Source organism: Ochlerotatus camptorhynchus, unplaced genomic scaffold, assembly GCF_037179485.1.
Source record: "Ochlerotatus camptorhynchus isolate MF236.1 unplaced genomic scaffold, CSIRO-AGI_Acam_v1.1 ptg000810l, whole genome shotgun sequence".
In the NCBI taxonomy this organism is placed as follows: Eukaryota; Metazoa; Arthropoda; class Insecta; order Diptera; family Culicidae; genus Ochlerotatus; species Ochlerotatus camptorhynchus.
Genome location: NW_027041274.1, coordinates 47,252 through 68,503, shown reverse-complemented (window position 1 = coordinate 68,503; position 21,252 = coordinate 47,252). Strand labels below are relative to the sequence as shown.

Genomic DNA, 21,252 nt, shown 5'->3' with positions numbered 1-21,252 from the left:
TTAACTTCGCGTATGAAGTAACATAAAAACACTTTGAATGTAACAACTCAAGGTGGGAGTAGCCGTCAACAATGCTGATGATGGTACAGCACGCAACAACCACCCTACTGCTTTTTCTCTGAGATGATCACGTTGGTCATGACGAGAGGAGCAACACAATAGTTGGGTAAAGAAGAACTGCATTATAACACACCATCGACTGGAAATGCTCTCGCAACGTGGGGCTTTAGGTAGTGATGAAAACGTCGCTAGAACTATTCCACAGCCGCAGTCAGTTTATGAGCAACAAGAGGGACGCACATTTTTGCCTGTGGACTTGGAGGCATACTTCATATTTTGTCTTTTGTCAAGGTGGTTGTGATTTGACTCGGAATATTCCATCGTTGTCCAATGTTGTCCTGTGCATGATTGCTTCTACTCACACGTATAATAAAAAATGTTTTTTCGGAATTATGACATCATTCGATGTTATAATGATAATTAGTACTTGTAAGTTACAAGAAAAGGTCGTGAAGTATGTGTTTGTCGTATAAAACCAGTCAATTTCGCTTTCAGAGCGTGACAATCAGCGATTCTATGATTCGTGAACGTTCACTCAGAGTGAGCGCTCACGAATCGTAAAATCGCTGATTGTGACGCACTGAAAGCAATATTGACAGGTTTTATACGTCAAACACATACTTTACGACCTCTTCTTGTAACTTAAAAGCACTAATTATCATTATAACATGAAATGATATAATAATTCTGAAAAACATTTTTATAGCAACTGAGTGGAAGCAACCCTGGTCCTAGGTACTCAATATGACTATCAATGATCTTGGTTTTAAATTGTCATGTGATTTGATGTATAACATTAAGGGTTTTGACCAAAATTAGAAACTGGTCACATCTTCAAGGGCACCTGGAACATGTTCGAGTGTAGGCAATGTGGCCTGGGCACTCAATATAACTACTTTTGAACATGTTTTCGAATTATCATCTGATTTTATGTGTCGTATTAAGAGCGTTGACTCAAATCAGAAACTGGCTACTTCCCCGGGGAAATCCGAAACATGTCCGGGTGTGACCAATGTGGTCTTACCGGAGGAAAGTCAATTACCAAAATGAAAGCAAATCGATATTAAAGTTTACTGTTTTTATCATAATGAAAACTAATTTTGATTTCAATTGTCGCGAAATAGGTCGTATCAAATTAAGCTTTCATTATGTTTTCAAAATGAATGCAAGTTAACATCAAGTTTTGCTGTTAACGACTTGTTGAAAATTTAATTTAATTTTACCTGTCGTTGAACTAACGACTATTGCTTTTTTTTTTTTTTTTTTTTTTTTTAACTCTTTATTTGTTCCAAATTCAAAATAAATTACATTTCATTTTAACCTAGGTGCTCCAGTTACTGCAGTAACGTACCAGCCTTAATTGTTATGATATATATCTAAGTGTTTTTACATTGTTCATGTCTTGGCAATTCAGTATTTTAAACAGGTTTTTTAACCTGCATGTCAGTATAACAATTGATATCTTTAAACTAAAAACTAAAACTAAATCTTATCTAAGTATAAAGGGAATTAATCGTTGCAATTGAGGATTGCAACGATTTTTGCCTGAAATTATTAATTATTTTGTTGGACATTTGTGCTAAAGTCTCAACATTCGAAATTCTATGTACTTCGGTTGTACTGTACCAGGGAGGCAACTTCAAAATCATTTTCAGAATTTTGTTCTGAATCCTTTGAAGTGCTTTTTTCCTGGTAGTGCAGCAACTAGACCATATTGGCACAGCGTAAAGCATGGCCGGTCTAAAAACTTGTTTAAATATTAGAAGTTTATTCGTCAGGCAAAGTTTGGATTTCCTGTTTATAAGAGGATACAAACATTTAATATATTTGTTACATTTGGCTTGAATGCCCTCAATGTGATCTTTAAAAGTTAATTTTTGGTCAAGTATTAATCCAAGATATTTCACTTGGTTTGACCAGGAAATTGGAACTCCGTTCATAGTGACTATGTGACTACTACTAGGTTTCAAAAACGAAGCTCTAGGCTTATGTGGAAATATTATAAGTTGAGTTTTGGAAGCGTTGGGAGAAATCTTCCATTTTTGTAAATAAGAAGAGAAAATATCTAAACTTTTCTGCAGTCTGCTGCAAATAACACGAAGACTTCTTCCTTTAGCGGAAATGCCTGTGTCATCAGCGAACAAAGATTTGTGGCAACCCTGAGGCAAATCAGGGAGGTCCGAAGTGAAAATGTTATACAATATAGGCCCAAGAATGCTACCCTGAGGAACTCCTGCCCTAACAGGTAGTCGATTAGATTTGGAATTTTGATAATTTACTTGAAGAGTTCTGTCAGTTAAATAATTTTGAACTAATTTCATAATATAAAGTGGAAAATTAAACTTTTTCAATTTAGCAATCAAACCTTCATGCCAAACACTGTCGAATGCTTTTTCTATGTCTAGAAGAGCAACTCCAGTTGAGTGGCCTTCAGATTTGTTTGAACGAATTAAATTGGTAACTCTCAAGAGTTGATGAGTAGTTGAATGCCCATTACGAAATCCAAACTGCTCATTTGCAAAAATTGAGTTTGTATTGATGTGAAGCATCATTCTATTCAAAATTATCTTTTCAAAAAGTTTACTTATTGAAGAAAGCAAACTTATTGGACGGTAGCTAGAAGCTTCAGCTGGATTTTTATCCGGCTTCAAAATTGGAACAACTTTTGCATTTTTCCATTTATCAGGAAAGTATGCCAAATGGAAACATCTGTTAAATAATTTTACCAAGAAAGACAAGGTACTCTCTGGGAGTTTTTTGATGAGGATATAGAAAATTCCATCATCACCTGGAGCTTTCATATTTTGAAAATTTTTAGTTATAGACCTTACTTCGTCCAAATCAGTCCCCCAGGAATCATCAAAAATATTTTCCCGAGAGAAAATATTCAGAAAATCCCGAGCAACCTGATTCTCAATAGGACTAGTAAGACCCAAACTGAAATTATGGGAACTCTCGAATTGCTTAGCAAGTTTCTGAGCTTTTTCCAAATTTGTGATCAAAATTTTACCACCTTCTTTAAGCGCTGGAATAGGCTTTTGAGGTTTTTTCAAAATTTTTGTGAGTTTCCAAAAGGGTTTGGAACTCGGGTCTAATTTAGAAATATTATTTTCAAAAGTTTTGTTCCTCAGGACAGAGAATCGCTTTTTAATTTGTTTTTGCAAATCCCGCCAGATAACTTTCATGGCAGGATCGCGTGTTCTTTGATATTGTCTTCTACGGACATTTTTAAGACGGATCAAGAGCTGAAGATCATCGTCTATTATAATTGAATCGAATTTAACCTCGCATTTTGGTACTGAGACAGCTCTTGCTTCAACTATAGAAGTAGTCAGAGATTCAAGAGCATAATTAATTTCATCTTTGGTTTGCAAAGGAATGGTTGGATCGAAGTTATATTCCATAAATGTTCGATACTGCTCCCAATCAGCTCTATGGTAATTGAAAGTAGAGCTGTTGGGATTACAAATTATTTCTTGGGATATTTCAAAAGTTACTGGAAGGTGATCAGAACCGAAGTCAGCATGGGTAACCAATTGGCTACAAAGTTGACATGAATCAGTTAAGACCAAATCAATAGTGGAGGGATTTCTTGCAGAAGAAAAGCATGTTGGGCTGTTTGGATATTGAATAGTGTAATAACCTGCAGAACAATCATCAAACAGAATATTACCATTGGAATTGCTTTGAGCATTATTCCATGAGCGGTGTTTTGAATTAAAATCACCAATAATGAAGAATTTAGACCTATGACGGGTAAGTTTCTGGAGGTCACCCTTGAGAAAATTCTTTTTCTGGCCTACGCATTGGAATGGCAAATAGGCAGCTATAAACGTAAGTTGTCCAAATTTTGTTTCAACAGAAACTCCCAAAGTTTCAAAAACTTTGGTTTCAAATGAAGAAAGAATTTTATGTTTGATTCGTCTATGAATAATGATGGCAACGCCACCACAGGGTCCATCAAGACGATCATTTCTATAAATCAAGTAATTTGCGTCCTTCTTAACCTTATGGTCAGGTTTAAGGAACGTTTCAGTTATAACGGCAATATGCACGTTATGAACTCGCAAAAAGTTAAATAGCTCGTCTTCATTATCTTTAAGAGATCGAGCATTCCAATTTACAATATTTAATGCTTTAAAATCCATTACTGAATTTTAAAGTCATGACAATATTATTTGCAAATTTTACTCCAGTTTGAATAGCATCAAACATGGAGTTAGATTTAAGCATATCAGAAATCATGTCAATTAATGAATTCTGTAAAAATTCCATTTTGGGGGCAGTAATGCTTCCTAAGTCAAAATTGTCAAAATTTCCGTTAGAACGTTGGTTAGTATTTTGATTTCTACCCGCTGCAATAGCAGCATAGGTAGCTCCATTAACTCGCTGAACATTGTTAGCAGCGAGGGGAGTAGGTACAGATGAAACATTTGAAGCAGGGAAGATATTTGTACCTACGGGTACGAATGTAGAATTTGTTCCTCGCTGACCGTTGTTAACAGCAGATGAATTTGTACCTGGTCGGAAACGTGGAGCGTTTCCTACATGACGGTTAGAACGAGATTGTAGGATCGCTTTGCGAGTCTTACATTCCCAAAAATTGGATTTGTGGTTTTCACCACAATTTGAACATTTAAATTTCTTAGGATCTTCTTTCACAGGACAGTCGTCCTTTGCGTGAGAGGAATCACCACAATTCATGCATTTAGCTGGCATGTAGCAATTTTTAGTTCCGTGACCCCATCCCTGGCACTTACGGCACTGGGTGAGGTTTTGGAAATTTCCTCCAGTCTTCCTGAAGTGTTCCCACTTCACTCGGACATGGAGCATAAGGCTAGCTTTTTCTAAGGCCTTAAGGTTGTTTAGTTCACTAGACTTGAAGTGAACTAAATAAAAATCATTAGAAATCCCGTTGCGCGAATCGCCAGGACGGGATTTCATTTTCATTTTGATTACTTGGAGTGGCACAACTCCAAGTAATTTTGCCAGTTCATCTTTGATCTGATCCAGGGATTCACCACTGGGCAGTCCTTTCATGACAACCTTGAACACACGTTCAGTTTTGGTGTCGTAAGTAAAAAATTTGTGCTTCTTCTCAGTAAGATACTTGAGAAGACATTTAAATCCGTCCAAGGTTTCAGCCAATACACGGCATTCACCCCGACGTCCAATTTGTAGTGAAAACTTAACTTTCACGAAATTCAAAAGTTCCATGCGAAGAGCATGGAAATCGGTAGTGGTTATCACAATAGGGGGAATCTTTTCCTTCTTGGCATTAAGCCGGGAAAGTTTACTAGAATTTTTCTTGGATAATGGATCATTCTCATCATCCGTGAGCAAATCAAATTGATTACTCAAATTAATTTCATCAGAAGGGGGGTCAAGAGTTTGCCCCTTTCTTTTGCGTTTAGGCGCCATGGCGGCAGTAAATTTTTATCCAAATCGACTTCCAAGCAGATTACTATAAGAATCTGAAGGATCGAAGAGGAATTTTCCAAATCGATATCCAAGAAGGATTACCTCGGGTAGGGTCCAAACAAGGATCGAAGAGGAATAAGAGTTGAACAAGGTAGAAAATTTTTACAGGTTGAGCACTGAAAAGTGCTGTTTAAATTTGTTGTAGCTTTAGGTAGTAGTAACACTTCCTTCAGCAAAAAGCAAATAGATCCGCACGGCAAGAGAGCACGATGCGGACTGCGAACGACTATTGCTTGTTTGTTTGTTTTGTTTAACACATTATAGGTCATTAAAGACTTGTCTGAAGTTGAACTCAAATCTTTCTGCGTGATGGTAAGCATTTACGCCAAGCCAGTATTCAGTTAAATATTATTAATTCAACATCGGTAATCAAACTGAAGTCATTGAAAGCAGGATCTGTTTTATTCAACAATGTAAAATTATGCTCTCAGTTTTGCTGTGTTAACAGTTAATCCAGCTAAGGTTAGGTTTCTTTTTTAAAAAGACTTTCGACCATTGACTAATAACCGTAAAAAAAGTTAGAACATAACAGCAAATTTTGATTTCAATTTGATCTCCAGCTTTGCTTGGCAGCCATACATGATATTGAGTTCTCATGTGGGTTGTTGTGTCGCATTTGAGTTTTGGTTCAGGACAGACTTTGGTCACTTCCCTGAGTATATCCGAAATGCACGGTGGCTGGAATACATCCAAAAATAGCAACTGAGGCTTGGGAAGCTAGTCTACACACTTTGAAATACCTAATCTTAGGGGGCGACCCCGGCGTAGTGGTTAGCATCCATACCTCTCACGCCAAAGTCACGAGTTCAAATCTCACCCCCGGACAAGTCACGAATGACCCAAGAGCGGTAAAGTGACTATAATAATAAAAAAAAAATGCTCAATCTTACACGTGACAGAATCCATCTTTGACATAATGGATGAGACGTAAACAAACATGCCATGTAAAATTAATTTCTCCGAGACTGAGAAGTTCGAAAGTACGTTTGATTGAGCTGAATTTCGCGTATATTACGACTCAGTTTTATGTCAAAATAAGCGCTCGTATACGCTCGTCTCAGAACACCTAAATTTAAAAATTGATTTTTAAGTGTGTAGAGTTGTTTAGAATTTACCCGGTTCCCGATCAAGAGAAAATAACTAATGAATACCTAATTCTGATCTGTTACCTAAATTTGGTATTGATCAGCATGACATAAGAGGTAAAATACCAAAGAATAATACCAAAAAATTACATGCTAAATAATTGTAAATACCAAAAATTGATATTTGGATACCAAAAGAATACCTGGGTGGTATGGTGGAATGGTATTGTGGGAACATTTTTTTTTTGTATTTTACCTCTTATGTCAGGCTCATCCATACCAATTAAAGGTATCGAGATATTATTTCCTGCTCGGGTTGTGAAGAAATCGTGGCATTTCATTGAAACATTTTTTTTTTCGCTTTTTTTAACAGATTTAAGCCCGCGCACATTGCACCCGTTGGTGAGACGTTGCGGCAAACTGACAGCCAAATATATTATCGAACTGACAGAATTGCCACAAATGAAAAAAAAAAAAAAACAACGTGGGCCTTTACTGTTCGTGGTATCTAACATACCAAAGATGCCACAAAAATTTAGCTTTCTAGTTTATTTTGTTTAATTTATACGTACCTCTTTCTCCTGAATATAATTGTATTGTTCCAATTACCTCGGTTGTTGGCCGATTTTGATGAAACAGATCAGGAATTAATTCTAGTTTTGTTTTGTAAAGGTTGATCATAATTTTCTGAAAACCCTCAATGCATTTTTGAATAGCATAAAAATAAGAATGTACCTATGCAAAACTTTTACAAAATCATAATTTATTAGAATTCATAATTTGATCGATTAGAGGTTTAAAGCTGTCGATACTGTAGTATCAATTTTGATAGGTAGAAAAGGTTACGCAAAATTTAACAGGAAAAGCTTAAATGTTTTTGGTTAAAATTTAACAATTTGCATGGTAATATTACGTGCTTCGTTTTAAAGCAGAAAATTATTTAAGTTTTGTCGTGGAGATGAGATGTATAACAAAGATATGCAATAACTAACTGCAATTTGTTTTTTAGGCATTGAACGGTTTCATTATCATCTTAACTTGTGAAGGTGAAGTATTCTTCGCTACGCACACCATTGAAAGCTATTTGGGATTCCATCAGGTGAGTCACTTTGTATATTTAATCCTTAAAGCTAAAAATTAAACAATAATCAAACTATAATTGATTATTATTTAGTGAAAAGTGTGTACACGCTTAGTTTTTTTCGACAGTTCGCTAATTTTAACTGAGATGCAATTTTTTTTGAGATCTCAGCAAACATGACGTTTGTTTGTTGAGATTCAGCAAAGCATTTTCCGAGACTCAGCAACCAAACGTCTTGTTAAAATTGAGTTTTGCTCTCATTTAATGTATAATTTATATAATTATACATTTTAAAAAATTATCTACGTGGGTAAGGTGGAGCAAGATGGGTCACCGGGCAAGACGAGTCATCTACTTTATTTACTCATGTTTTTGACTGTCAACATCAACAGGCTCAATGTAGCCTCAATGCTGGTTTGAAAAAGTAGACTATTATAGCGGCTGCATGGAATCTGACGATTTTGACAACCAAATAAATTAATAATTGTACTAATAATGCGGCATCCCAAGTAACAATTTTGGTTTTATGAGGGTTGTGTAGACCATGATTTAGACTTGTAGAATGCTATAAAACCTCGATAAAACCTGCAATGTTACTTGGGATAACATCTCTGAAAGAAAGTAAGCCGGTGGTCCTCGGTCCATGAGTTGACGGGTCGATAGGTAGGGTCCAGGTGTGGGAGCTGCCTCCCTGGCGTCGGTACCACTGGTAATTAGTACGGAAAACAGATCGACGGAAAACAAATCAAAGGAAAAAAGTGCTAACTGACCCATCTTACCCTACATATAAATCAATAAATACCTCAAAAGTGTACGATAAAATAAAATATTCGATCTATACGTACACAGAAAACAATTCTGGATTTTAATTGTGATGTAAATATTCATCCACGTAAACGCAAATGAGCAACTTGTAAGTAATATTGTTTACAAGTATGGACTTTTGTATATAATATTCGCAACATTTCATTAAATGTATCATAACATTACACGATTTATAATGAAAACTTATATAAACTTAACTTATAACTATTATTCAAGTAGCAGCTGTCATCCACAACTGAAATTTTCTATATGTACCTGCTAATCTATCTGATTTCATCTGACTTCTGAAGCACAACGTTTTGACTGTATCCCATAGGAACGTATTTTTCGTAATTAAATTATGGACAGAAGTGAAGAAATGAGCTAGTTAAGATTTCATATAATGAGCTCCATCGGCGTGAAGGAATTCAAGAAAAAATAAAAAATAAATTAAATAGCATTGATTTTCCACCAGCTACCACCCACTCATCTGATCATATCTCAAAAACTATTTGTCCAAATCATTTGCCCTTGGACAAGAGTTTTTAAAAGTGTGGTGAAAATTTGAGCCCAAAATATTAAGAAATAAAAAATCCCGCCCATGGTGAAAATAGACAATTTTTTGATAATTTCGATACCTGCCGGTAATCAGTCTGTTTACTGTAGTTACTATAACAAAAACAAAATGTGGGTAGATCTATGTGAATCTACATTAAAAAACCTTTAAATTGACGTCTAGATGGATCTAGGCACTTCAAAGCAAAATCAAAAAAGGCGTTTGTTCAGAATGCCAAAATAAGTGTTTTGGCCAAGTTTGGCTCAAATCGGTGACATCGACCACAGGTGGTGTACCCACTTGAGCTGAAATGACCCATATAATGTGTGACGCTCCACTTATGTGCATCATATTGAACAGAAATTTACTCTACATACTATTTCGAACTGTGTATGAAACACCCAAATTAGGATATCATAATGATTCTTGCTCTAAAATGTTCAACAAAGGGGTTTCAGATCTACATTCGGCATATGCTTCAATCTCGGGCTTACCACTACACTCAGATTAGAATCAGCTTGTTCCTATTTTCCTATACCAGCGAAATATAATCCATCCAATTCCATTAAATTATCGTGAAGTATGAAGTTTTCAATTTCATTTTAATTATCCTCAACTATTTTATTACTCCGATGAACTGCGCTATCAGCACATATTTCTTATTTTTGAAATCTGCATGATTCAAAAGGACTAACAAGATCACGTGGTCGCATAAATAATATTCTGCCTTGCACCACATACATGATAAAAACTCGGCAGGGAGTGCTCGTTGCCGAATAACGCGATCCAAAACATGGATTCGCAGCAAACACCGGTGCAGAAACATTCAATTTAAGCAGTCAATTTGTTACGAGCGATGTTGGAATGATGCTGTTTTAGCCTTTATCGACGATAACCGATGATGCTTCATTTGTACATGTGCAGAGTCAGTTTTTTTGTTTTCTCAAATGCAACCTACTGATGTGTGCTTCTTTCAAAGGCATGATTTATTAATAAATTTCATTAAATTCATGTAAAGCCACTGACTTTGGCAACTGAGCAATAATGAAGATCCTCTAACTCGTTAATGCGCTCAATGATTAGAATCCATTGCAAACATTTACTCATCTTACACGGAACAAAGTCCATGGACAGAAATACTATATTCAATTTTGTCATCATTTCCCATAAAAAATAGTAAGGGACGGCACAAAGATAAAACCTCCCTATGTAAAAATGCAGCAAATATTTTCTCCGTGAGAATATTTTCAAATCAACCGATTTAGGAATGTAAGTACCCAAATTATCTTTTGGTGGACAAAAAACCCATGAAGTAGATTAATCCGTCTTTATCCGAACATTGCTAAACTATGGAGAAGTGCATCAGTTAGGGCAAAAATCTAGTGCCATTGAGTACATGGGGTTGTGCTATATCTGGTGCATATTTCATAACTGGCTCACTTATCTTACGGGATCGATGCCGCACGGTGGTGTAAAATACCATTTTCATGCACTTAATCCTTAGTGTCATTTTAGTGCGATGATGGCTTCGAAGAAGTTTTGGTATTGCCGTCGCAATCTGTAGTCACGAGTGAGTTCCGATGTGAAGTTACACTTGCTCATGGGAGAAATGCTGCCAGTCAAAAGTTTGCTTGCATCGGTTTTCAGTCAAACTGGCAATATCAATATGCTAATGCACTTGTTTTTATGTTTTCATCTCGATGATTAATACACCTAAAGGCGAGATAGAATTTTTTGACGTAAGACTACTGCTTTCATTTCTATACTGGGGGCCACATTAAAAAAAAAATCAAAATTCAGACATGTAACGAAAAATCCCAAACACGGACGCAACTGTAGAGCGCAAATCGAACACACGACATATTGCACATGCTCACATAAGCGAGCTCAATGCTCGGTTGACCGCTCACCATTTTACTAATGAAAGCAAGGAAGGAGAAAAGCAGCGATAATAAAAACGCTTGCTATATCGTTTCTCCGTCATTTGCTTTCGGATAAGCATCGGACACGACGTATGAGTGGAACAGCGCCCATCGCACCAATACAAAGACGACCAGACGACGACGAAAACACCCATATCGACCGGAGGAAAGACTTTCCGCAATAGGCAGCATGACTAGGCCGCCGGAATCCGGTTGGCATCGACTTGCACTGGTGTGGACCCCATTTGAAATACAACCGGCCCTTTTCAGGGTCACCAATTCAAAAACGGAAAGAGTTAAGAACTAAATGATCAACATATTTGTTACGTTCACTAGCGGTCCTACGTCAAGCTTCCGTTCGTGCCCCTAGACACGGACTCTTCTACTTTTTTCCATTGTTTTACATACCGTCAAACGGGGTGACTTGCAACACGCTTGAGCCTTTGTTGCCTACACTCTGCTTATTGTGTATGACAACTAAACAAATGAAAAACATAATATATTTTTTTTTTGTGACATAATCAGTGTGTCTTGCCACATAGAAAATCGTAAGTCGCAGCGAAATAATAGGAATACATCCTCAAATTCCGATTCTATCCACGATTCCAGTATCTAATGGTAAATACTATTTAGCATAACAATATTTAAAAACAAATCTGAATGTACTTGAAAAATTAACTTTTCTTCTATGTGTTATTCTGTGGGGTGACTTGCAACAGTCGATATGTGATTGTTTAATACTTTAGAAACTTTTTATTTACTTCCAAGTTTTAAGTTAAGTTTACTATTAAGTTTTAGGAGACTGGTCTTCTGAAACAAGTGAAAAAATGATATAATGTTACGGAAAATTGCTATATAGATGTTGCATACATAAGTGCAAATTTCAAGAAAAACCATAAATCTAAACGGGTCTTGTAACTTCGTTTTAAACAACACGTATCAAAAGCTAAACGTTTCCAATCAATTAAAAATCTTTATCCAAACCTGCTGATAATAACAGTCAGTAAGGTACAATTTCTGCATTAACATTTTTTTTTAATAGTTAACTGTTTGCTGCCTAGATATTTGTGTGATCGAATTGAAAGAGGAAATGATTGTCATAGATAGAAGAACACCACATTTCTTGACACAGAATTCATTGTATTTTAAAAGAATAAATGTTTTCAATTCGCTGCCTAGACACATTAAACGTGCAACAACACCACCAGCAGTATTTTGAACAGTTATCCAGTGTTTTTTTTATGAATTGAAAAATTATGTATCTTGACGAAGTTATCTCTAACGGATTATTTTGTATGGATAGTTGTCATAACGACTTTTTAAAAATTATTGTAGCACTGCAAAACATATTTTGTCGCCACGATGGTGATGATGATATTTGATTTTATAGGTAGTAGTAGTTTGAAACATAATAATTTTGAGTAGTCTACAAGGGATTGAGCCTCGTGTATCACGGATATAGAGGACTGAATTTAACATTTGATAATAAATGCAACTTTGAAGATTGTTTGGAACATTCCTGGAGTTAAATGTAAATTTTCTGGTTGAATGTCAGCCAGAGAAAATAGCTGAAAAAGGTATAGCCTAGTATTAGGGTGGGGTTTATTTTTAAAAATCGTTCGGGAACATGTTTTATGTAACATATCAACAATTAAACTGATTTCGATATATCAATATGTAAGCGTAAGTTCATCGCTATGCCATATTTAGTGTCTCAAGAACGGGTGAAGATATCGTTAAATGACCAAAAAATTTTGGATCAGAAAACCACGTGTTCATAGGAGCATATGTTTTATTTAAAAAAGCTCATCGTTCGATATTTTGGACTAAGACCTCTAAATGTCAACGAAAAAAGCTCAATTTTTTATATGTTACTTAATAAACCCCAATAATAATTTTTCTCATGGGAAAACATGTCCCCGATAAGCTCCACCCTAACTTAGTATGCAATTTATACTTTTACTAGGTCATTTTAGCATTTTAAAGCCAGTTTAGAAAGTCAGATAATTGACAGTTTTGACATTTTTAGAAACATTTTGACAATTTTATGACAGCTGTCGTTTTTCAAGAGATTATAAAAGTTGTTTTAGGAATTTCATAGACATTTTGGCGTTTTAAGCTATTTTAGGCGATTTTAGTTCTAAAAGTCATTAACGTAATCATAGGCTGGTTTGGTTGATTGTGAGAGCATTTCTGGTGTTTCGGCGGTTTAAAGGTTATTTCGACATTTTCATGATAACCGGTTATTTCCGAGGGGGGCAACTCTATCTAAGATACAGGAATTTTTTGCTTTGCTGTTGTGAGATGCACTCACGCTTAATAGATAGAAACACGATTGATTAGATGCAAAATATGAAAAAAGATTTTTCGTAGATTGATTCGCTAGTGTGAGATTTTTCGACCATTTAAAATCGAGATTTAGATGCGTCGCACCCCTCGGTTATTTCGGTAATTTTTATATCCAATATTTGATGTTTATTAGTCCAATCAGAACAATTATAAGTCTTATGCTAATTCTGATACTCTTCTTCGTCTTCGCATTTCAAGCTTATTGCGTGCTCTCAACTTAGTGTTCTAGATGCACTTTCTCAGTTATTAATTGAGAGCTTTCGATGCCTGTACCATTTATGCATTAATATAATTGTGTGTCAAGTACAATCATATTCTATGCCCAGGGAAGTCGAGAAATTCTCCAATCCGAAAAATGTCTAGACCGGACCGGGAATCAAACCCAGCCACCTCCTGCGTGGTCTTGCTTTGTAGTTGCGCCTTAACCAACTGAGTTAAAGGAGGCCTGATAGACTTTAATAATCTACAAACATCAAATTAAATCAATAAAAAAATTAAGTTAGATTTAGTTTCTTAAAAGGATATTCAGAAATCTTTATACAAATTGTATCTAAAAATAGCTTTTAAAACCCTATTTCGAACTAAAAACGGCTTCTATATTGAAGTACATTCGAAGAACTTGGAAGAATTGGAGTACAGTTGATATTTAATAACAATGTTTTTTTGTGTAATTCAATACTATGTTATTATCTAACGGTTATAATGTCTGGGCACCATTTGGACTGTTGAAAGTCTTGCAACAATATTTGGTGAGATTAGTTGGATAGTAGCTTATTCATCCTAAAAGGCATATTTAGCTATAAATTAATAAAACTGCTTGTTGAAAATCTAATGAATCTGTGACAAACTATGTCCATATAGTATTTAGACACTTATTCCACTTGGTGGTTTTGTTTGACCATCTTTAAGGTTTAGTTTTCTTAACCGGATGAAAATGGAACCGAAATCCAAAATTTCATCAATTTTGGTGCCCTGGAACTATTTTAAATAAATGCAATTACATTAGCAAAAATCATCATCATAGCGCCCCGCGGTGGGACTATGTATGAGAGCGAGCTGTCAATGTCTTAGTTTAGTGTCAAACAGTGAAGTTATTATTTTGCTTTGCTTTATTATCTAGATAAAAGACTGTAGGATCGAAACAAAAAAATACCATTGTGCTCAGAAAACGAAGTTCTTTCAGATGATGTATAAAACCGATATATTTTTCAAAATTAAAGAACCCAATGATATAATAAATAATGAATGGATAATTTTTATAGATTCTTAAGCTCGGTTAATATTGCTGATTGCATCTGAAACTGGATAGCCTCAAAAAAGCAAAATGTGTCATACAATAGTCAAATAGTTTCGGTGTCTTCGGAGCACTTATGCTTGTGTCGTAGAGAATTAGTGCATCGAATACACCAAGACGACTAGACGAAAACTAGCACTTTTATCACCCTTTTTAATAAGTGAAAACGCGTTTATTTGTCCAGTTTGGTGTTAAGTGCGCAATAAAGCTGTATGCAATAATAATGTTTGTTTTCCAGTAATATGTATTGATTCTTTTGCAAAATACAATAGCGTGTGCTCGAAAAAGCATTACATTTTAACTATATACCACTAAATAATTTTCATTTTTACATACACTGTACAAATGCATAGAACTCACAAGACAAAAATCCAACGGTAGTCCGCAAAAATCTAGTCATTTTTGGTAAAGTTCAGCGTTTTTCGGAAACCGGAAAATATCACATTTTTACACTTTGTTGCAATCTACGACCGCGGTTAGGTCAAAAATAGTTCTTCAGTTCACTGAGAATTCCAACAACGTTAACAAACTAACTCGACTAACATTTTGCTACGCGGCAAGTGTTGGCAGCTTCTGTAAACAAAACAAATCACGTTGCCAAATCGTCTGATAATATTTCCGTGAATCTCTGTATATAGGATTACTACTGCATATATATTCAACAACTACCTATCATTCATTCCCTTTAATGCAGTCTGATATTGTGCATCAGTCAGTCTACGAGTTAGTTCATTCCGAGGATCGTGAGGAGTTACAGCGGCAACTTTTGTGGAATACATTTTTGCCAGCCGACTTAACCGGATTGCAGTTGACGGATGCCCTAGTACCTGAGAAATCCACTCTACTGGAACGCAGTTTTACCGTGAGATTTAGGTGTTTGCTAGATAATACTTCAGGCTTTCTGGTAAGTATTTTATTGTTAACTTAATGATTTTTAATGAATTCATTATGCACGTGACGATACGATGTACAGAAAAGTAAACAATTCGTCACGGACATATGAATTAAATCAGGCACAATGACACTGATGTGGAAAGATAGGCTTGAATATTGATAACACTTTTGCATTATAATTGAGGAAATGCCAGTTTCGGTAATATCGTTACCAATTATCGTCAGGTCCTCAAGCGCTCAAAGTTGATAATTCAAGCGCTCAATAGATAACACTAGTTTACAGCATATTTGAACTTTATACGCTGGTGGTCATTTCCCTTGTAAAATCGTCTGCTGAATCCAAAAATGAAGACTGAAAAAACTTTCAGTAGGATAGTTTTCTAGGTACAGCTAAAAAAATAAATTTAAATAAAAAAATTGTTCAACAAAATAAAAAGATCTCCGGGTGTATTTTAACGCCAAATTAAAGGTAAGCAAATCTGATTTCGATCAACTGGACATCATTTTTCAGTAAGATTAGTGGCATTGTTGGCACAACCACTACAAAAAAACATATTTACCTTGCTTAAAAACTTAGCTGAAATCCATTTTTGTTGAAAATATGTAAAAACAAATTTAAAAAATGTTAAACAAACTATTAATTCACAAAAATACCACTAGTCTTACATTAGCAAAAAAAAAAACAACATGGTGTTAAAATAATTGATATAGCTTTATTACAGCCGGAGATATTTGTATTTTAATTAACAAACCTTTTTTAAGTGGAATATCGTTTTTAGCCATATCTAGAAAAGATTTTCTTTAACTACATTTTTCGATTCAGCGCACGATTTATGGATCATATGTCAAACATTGAAGTTATTTTATTTACTTTTATTTGTAAACTAGTGTAATCTGAAACTTTGTGTACCCTCATGTAAAAAATTACCGATAATGAAATTTATTTAATTGATAACAGGTAAAAGTATTGCCAGAGCCGTCATTTACCCTTAAAAATTATTACGCTGATTCCCGTCGTATTGATTCGTAATCCGATGCTGCACAATTTGGACAGATAAATGTGCACTAATATTTAAACTCTTTTTTTTTTACAAATATTCGGTAACTTAAACATATTAAATTTTCTCTACGTATTTGCATTCCATACATCAAACCAGTTTTCAAATGCATTTAAAGTGAATACATGGAAGTGCTGGTTTTTATTGGAAGAATTTATGACGTTTTGTGACATTTTAATATTGCACAATTTGGACAGACGGTGCTTTCACTGAAACTTGTTTCCATTTGCGGACTTTCAGTCAAAAGACATTTCACTTAAAGGTATTTCAATTAGCGAACATTTAGCATAGAGGCAAATTTATAAATGATATGTGATATGATTTCAATAAAATGAAAACAATTGTATCAAATTAAATGATACACTTGGAAAGATACGGCTATGTGTTACTAGAACTTATAAAATTTGTTCCTACTAACTGAACACCCGTGAGAATGATTTCAGTGCGCTCTTGTGAGAGCATCGCGACTAAGTTGCGTCGTACGGCTGACCAGGGCCCCTTCTCCAATATTCATTGACGTTTTTTGAAGAATAAACATTATGTTTTTATTAAAAAAAATACTGAATTCGTTGAAAAATTTTTTTTTACTAGCTAGGTATATGATTGAAAAAAATCTCATTTTTTATTGACCACTCGTTACTATAAGCATTGGCTCAGTATTCTTCTCAGTTAAGCCACGGCACATCATGGCGGAGGCAACGGAATCGATTCTCGGACTAATCAAGGAATTGGACTTGTTAAAAGTTTCTCGACTTACCTGGAAATCATTGTACTTGCTCTACAATATACTAATACAACAATGGTACAGGCTTAGAAACTCTCAAGTACCAACAGTGGAAGCACTGAAAGAACACTGAAGTCAGAGTAAGCGTAAATCAGGCAAAATAACTTTGCGTTACATATCAATATTCAAGCCTTAACTTGTGTAACTTGTTAATTAGTATTCTATTTCCATATTCTTTTTATTATATTTTACAGAGGCTAGACATTCGAGGGCGAGTTAAAATATTGCATGGTCAAAATCGCAAGGTCGAAGAGCCACCTCTGGCTTTATTTGCATTTTGCACACCATTTGGACCACCTAGTCTGTTAGAAATTCCCCAGAAAGAAAATATGTTTAAGTCGAAACATAAACTAGATTTTACGTTAGTTTCCATGGATCAGAAGTAAGTTCACATATATTATTCATACACTTTAAACTATAAACTATTAACTTACAGTCTGTAATATCATACACAAACTATAAACAACACTTTCCCATACATAGGAACATAATTGGATTTACTTCCTCATAGGGGTAAAGGCCGGCGCACAATGCATACGTTTTCGGGTTTTTTGACAGATAATGCATGAGCTAACTGTCAAAAAACCCGAAAACCTATCCATTGTGCGCAGGCCTTAAGAGGGACATAGTGAACAGGTGAGGCCAGGCATACCAAAAGTACCGCCTCATGAAAGTATTCCAACGGCTGTTGCTTTCTTTTTCCTACGACAGCCTTGAGATTGAGCTATAAGCGACAGCCCACAGTGAGGCTGTTATACGACATGCAACGTTGCCGTCTTGTGCAGCACACGACAGCTCGTTCTTAGTCGATGTATTTTGTTCGTTCGGCTATGGCAGCCTCGGATGGTCATTCGTAACGTTCCTCGTACATACAACAAGCAGTCCGTCAAACTGCCGATTCATTGCTACTGCCTTTGAAATTTTGATTGTATGTCGTAAGACTGCTACTACACTACCAGTGTGGCGCCGGAGCTCGTTCGGTTGCTATCACGTTCGTGCTGCCCATTGCAAAATTTTCATAATATAAGCCTACCCGACACCAACCTGACTTCTACCAAACCCAAACCCGATGTTGGTCCGACATTGACCCGACACAAACACATAATTAACCCTACATCGACCCGACATTTGGCCGACGTCGACCATAAATTGACCTTACATTGATCCGACATCGGGCCGACATATCTGTTCGGGATCATTCTTCTGGGTTTCTTCCATACTCCACTGCCGTATATCAATTGTATATAATGTCTCGTGACAGCCATTTGGGTAAGCTGAGGGATGTCGTCGGTTTGTGAAGGCTGTTATGACGACAGAAACATTGAGAACCTGGTCATAAAGAAATGTATAAATACAGCCCATTCGTGTCACTACGTTCCAAGCACGATGATTTTAGCAAAGCGGGTATAGATGCGACTGTTCTAATACAGCTTTCATTCGTTCGTGCGTGCGCTGTTGCCAATACACTTCGAATTCGGATCTGAACGTACGGTAGCAAGCGGTAGTAAAGCACATAAAGCAACAGTCAATTCAGGTATAAACCAACTGTCGCGAGGAGGCTGTACTATTTGGAAGCCTGGGTGGGGCATAGTGAGCATCCCGTGCACCAGCTTGGACTTCCGGCCGTTCGGAACAAATTTATTGGTGGTAGGATCAATATCATAATGATATTGAACCTACTACCAGTTGATTTGTTTCATGCAGCTAGAGATCCAGGGCCAAACTGCGGGATGCTCACTATGCCCTCCTCCCCCTACGGATGAAATCAAAAAATGAAATCGCGTGGAGTGCTTTGAGAACAAAGGGTGTAAATATTCATATTTTGCGCTCTTAAAGGCTTTGTGTTGCAGCTGTTGGACAAAAGTATCATACCAAACGAGTAAATGAATTATTAACGCCGAAAATTAAATCATGAAATAATGATCTCTGCTCAATAGGACGAAAATGGGCACTTAGGTTGAAATAATTTTTGACCTTAAATGGATGTAAAGTTCCAGCTAAAAAGTAATTGGTGAGAAGTAATATTGTAAGATGAACACAAAACTCCAAATATTCATCCATATGTTGCATGCACGAGTACACCATTAAACAATCTGGATATAAAAGGTTCAATTAGGCGAGATGGACCAGTCATGGCCCTAGCCTGTCAGTAAAAACAAATCTATTGAATAAAGATGAAATGATGCCATTTTCAAGTTTTTTGCTTGAAAAAATAATTTTCTTGCCTTTGTTTATATCCTCTCAACACCGCTCACAAATGGCACCTTTTTTCCAGAGCGAAAATGAGAACTCTTTCGTGACTTTTTCAATATTTGTTTACAATTGCTTGCTTGAGCCAACATTTTGTGAAATTCGGAATAAGCTTTAAAATGGTTAGCAACCAAGAAACTGATCAATATCAAGTCAAACGGTAGAATATGCTTTTGCTGCTTTTCCTCAAACTCGATCATTTTGATGTTTATGTTTTCTTTGTTGAGGATGTTTACAATCATAAGTGATTATTGCAATTAGCTAAACGTAATTTTTCGTTGGTATGAATAAATTTGGTCAGCCTGTAAGATACACGTGTTTGATTAATTTAGGAATAAAATGTTTAGTGTTGAACCTAATACTTTATCTTTCGAACGAATCTGTTTGAGGGACGTAAGGTGTTGGTCCTGATTAGAGCCCTATAAAAGTGAGAAGCGCGAAGACAAATAAAATAAGCGGGTACATGACGTAATGTTTAAATATGAACTACCAACCCTAAACGTTGTTCACATCTTGAACGACTTACCGCTTTCGTTGTGTATTGTTGTTATTAGTAAGAATTGAAGTTTGAAGTCAAACGTTACTGAAGATATGTTAACGAAGACCTTACAATATACCAAGCTATGCTAATGCTATCCAAGATGGTTTTATTTTTATTAAAATATCATCGTATTATTTTTCGGATGGTAGCAAGACTACAATCTAATCAGAATTATTTTTACCCACTGACAGGTCTTTTGCTTGGTTGGCTGCACTTGTAACAGTTCAATTGGCTACAGATACGACTTCTCGCTTTCGCTTAGCAACAAAATAATACTAAGATGGAACTCTCAGATGAAAAAATATATTTTATATTCCAAACAAAATCAAATCCAAACAAAGTAATGAGCAACGATCCTTGGAGCTGTTCAGATTGAATACCTTTCTCAGTAGAACACCGTCCTCTAAAGGAAGCCAACCGCAAACGATGGCTCTACAACATCGCCAGCCACGTGCAGGGCCAGAACCTGGAAAAATCGATAGTGGAAAAGAAACACATCTATCTAGCCATCAAGGAGGCATACAACACCGGCTTGAATGACATTGACATCTTTAGTGTAGTGAATGCCTTTGAAGTACTCCTCTTCCGTTACAACGAAGTGATCAAAAAGTTCCTGCTAGACAGTGGGAACTCAAACCTGCTGTTAAGTAGGAGTACACCCGAGACTGATACCAGCTGCTGTTGCAGAAACTGTCGTCAGGAGATGCAAAATTTTATCCAATGACGATGTTAAAGGGTTGACCCTGATTAAGATCGAAACCTTGTCATTTTTTTTTTCTTTTTTTGATGTAGAGCAACGTCTTTGTCGACTATACTGGGGTGCAAATCAAAAAAAAAAAAAAAAACGCTAATCGATACGATATTACATTACGAATCTGATGAAATAAATATTTTTTTTTTCAATTTTCCATAAAACACTTTTGAAAAATGTACAAATGATAATTGTATCTCTGTTTTCAAGAAATAATTTTTTTTTTCCCAAACCCAGTCGTCATAATCGAGTACCATTTTGTTGCACATCGTTCTTCTTGAACCTGAAAAGATACAAAATAGCGCTGCTGTCGTGCCTCTGCTCATCCACGAGATGGTCAGT

At 35.9% G+C, this 21,252-nt stretch overlaps 1 protein-coding gene across 1 annotated transcript in view; it reads left to right on the top strand.

The window, feature by feature from the left end:
* The window catches only part of ss (spineless), a 120,746-nt gene that overhangs the window by 71,977 nt on the left and 27,517 nt on the right, over positions 1 to 21,252 (top strand). The window contains exons 4-6 of the mRNA XM_065238519.1: positions 7,636 to 7,725; positions 15,327 to 15,536; positions 17,563 to 17,750. Coding sequence (XP_065094591.1) covers positions 7,636 to 7,725; positions 15,327 to 15,536; positions 17,563 to 17,750 — 488 coding nt within the window. The remainder of the gene's footprint in view (positions 1 to 7,635; positions 7,726 to 15,326; positions 15,537 to 17,562; positions 17,751 to 21,252) is intronic.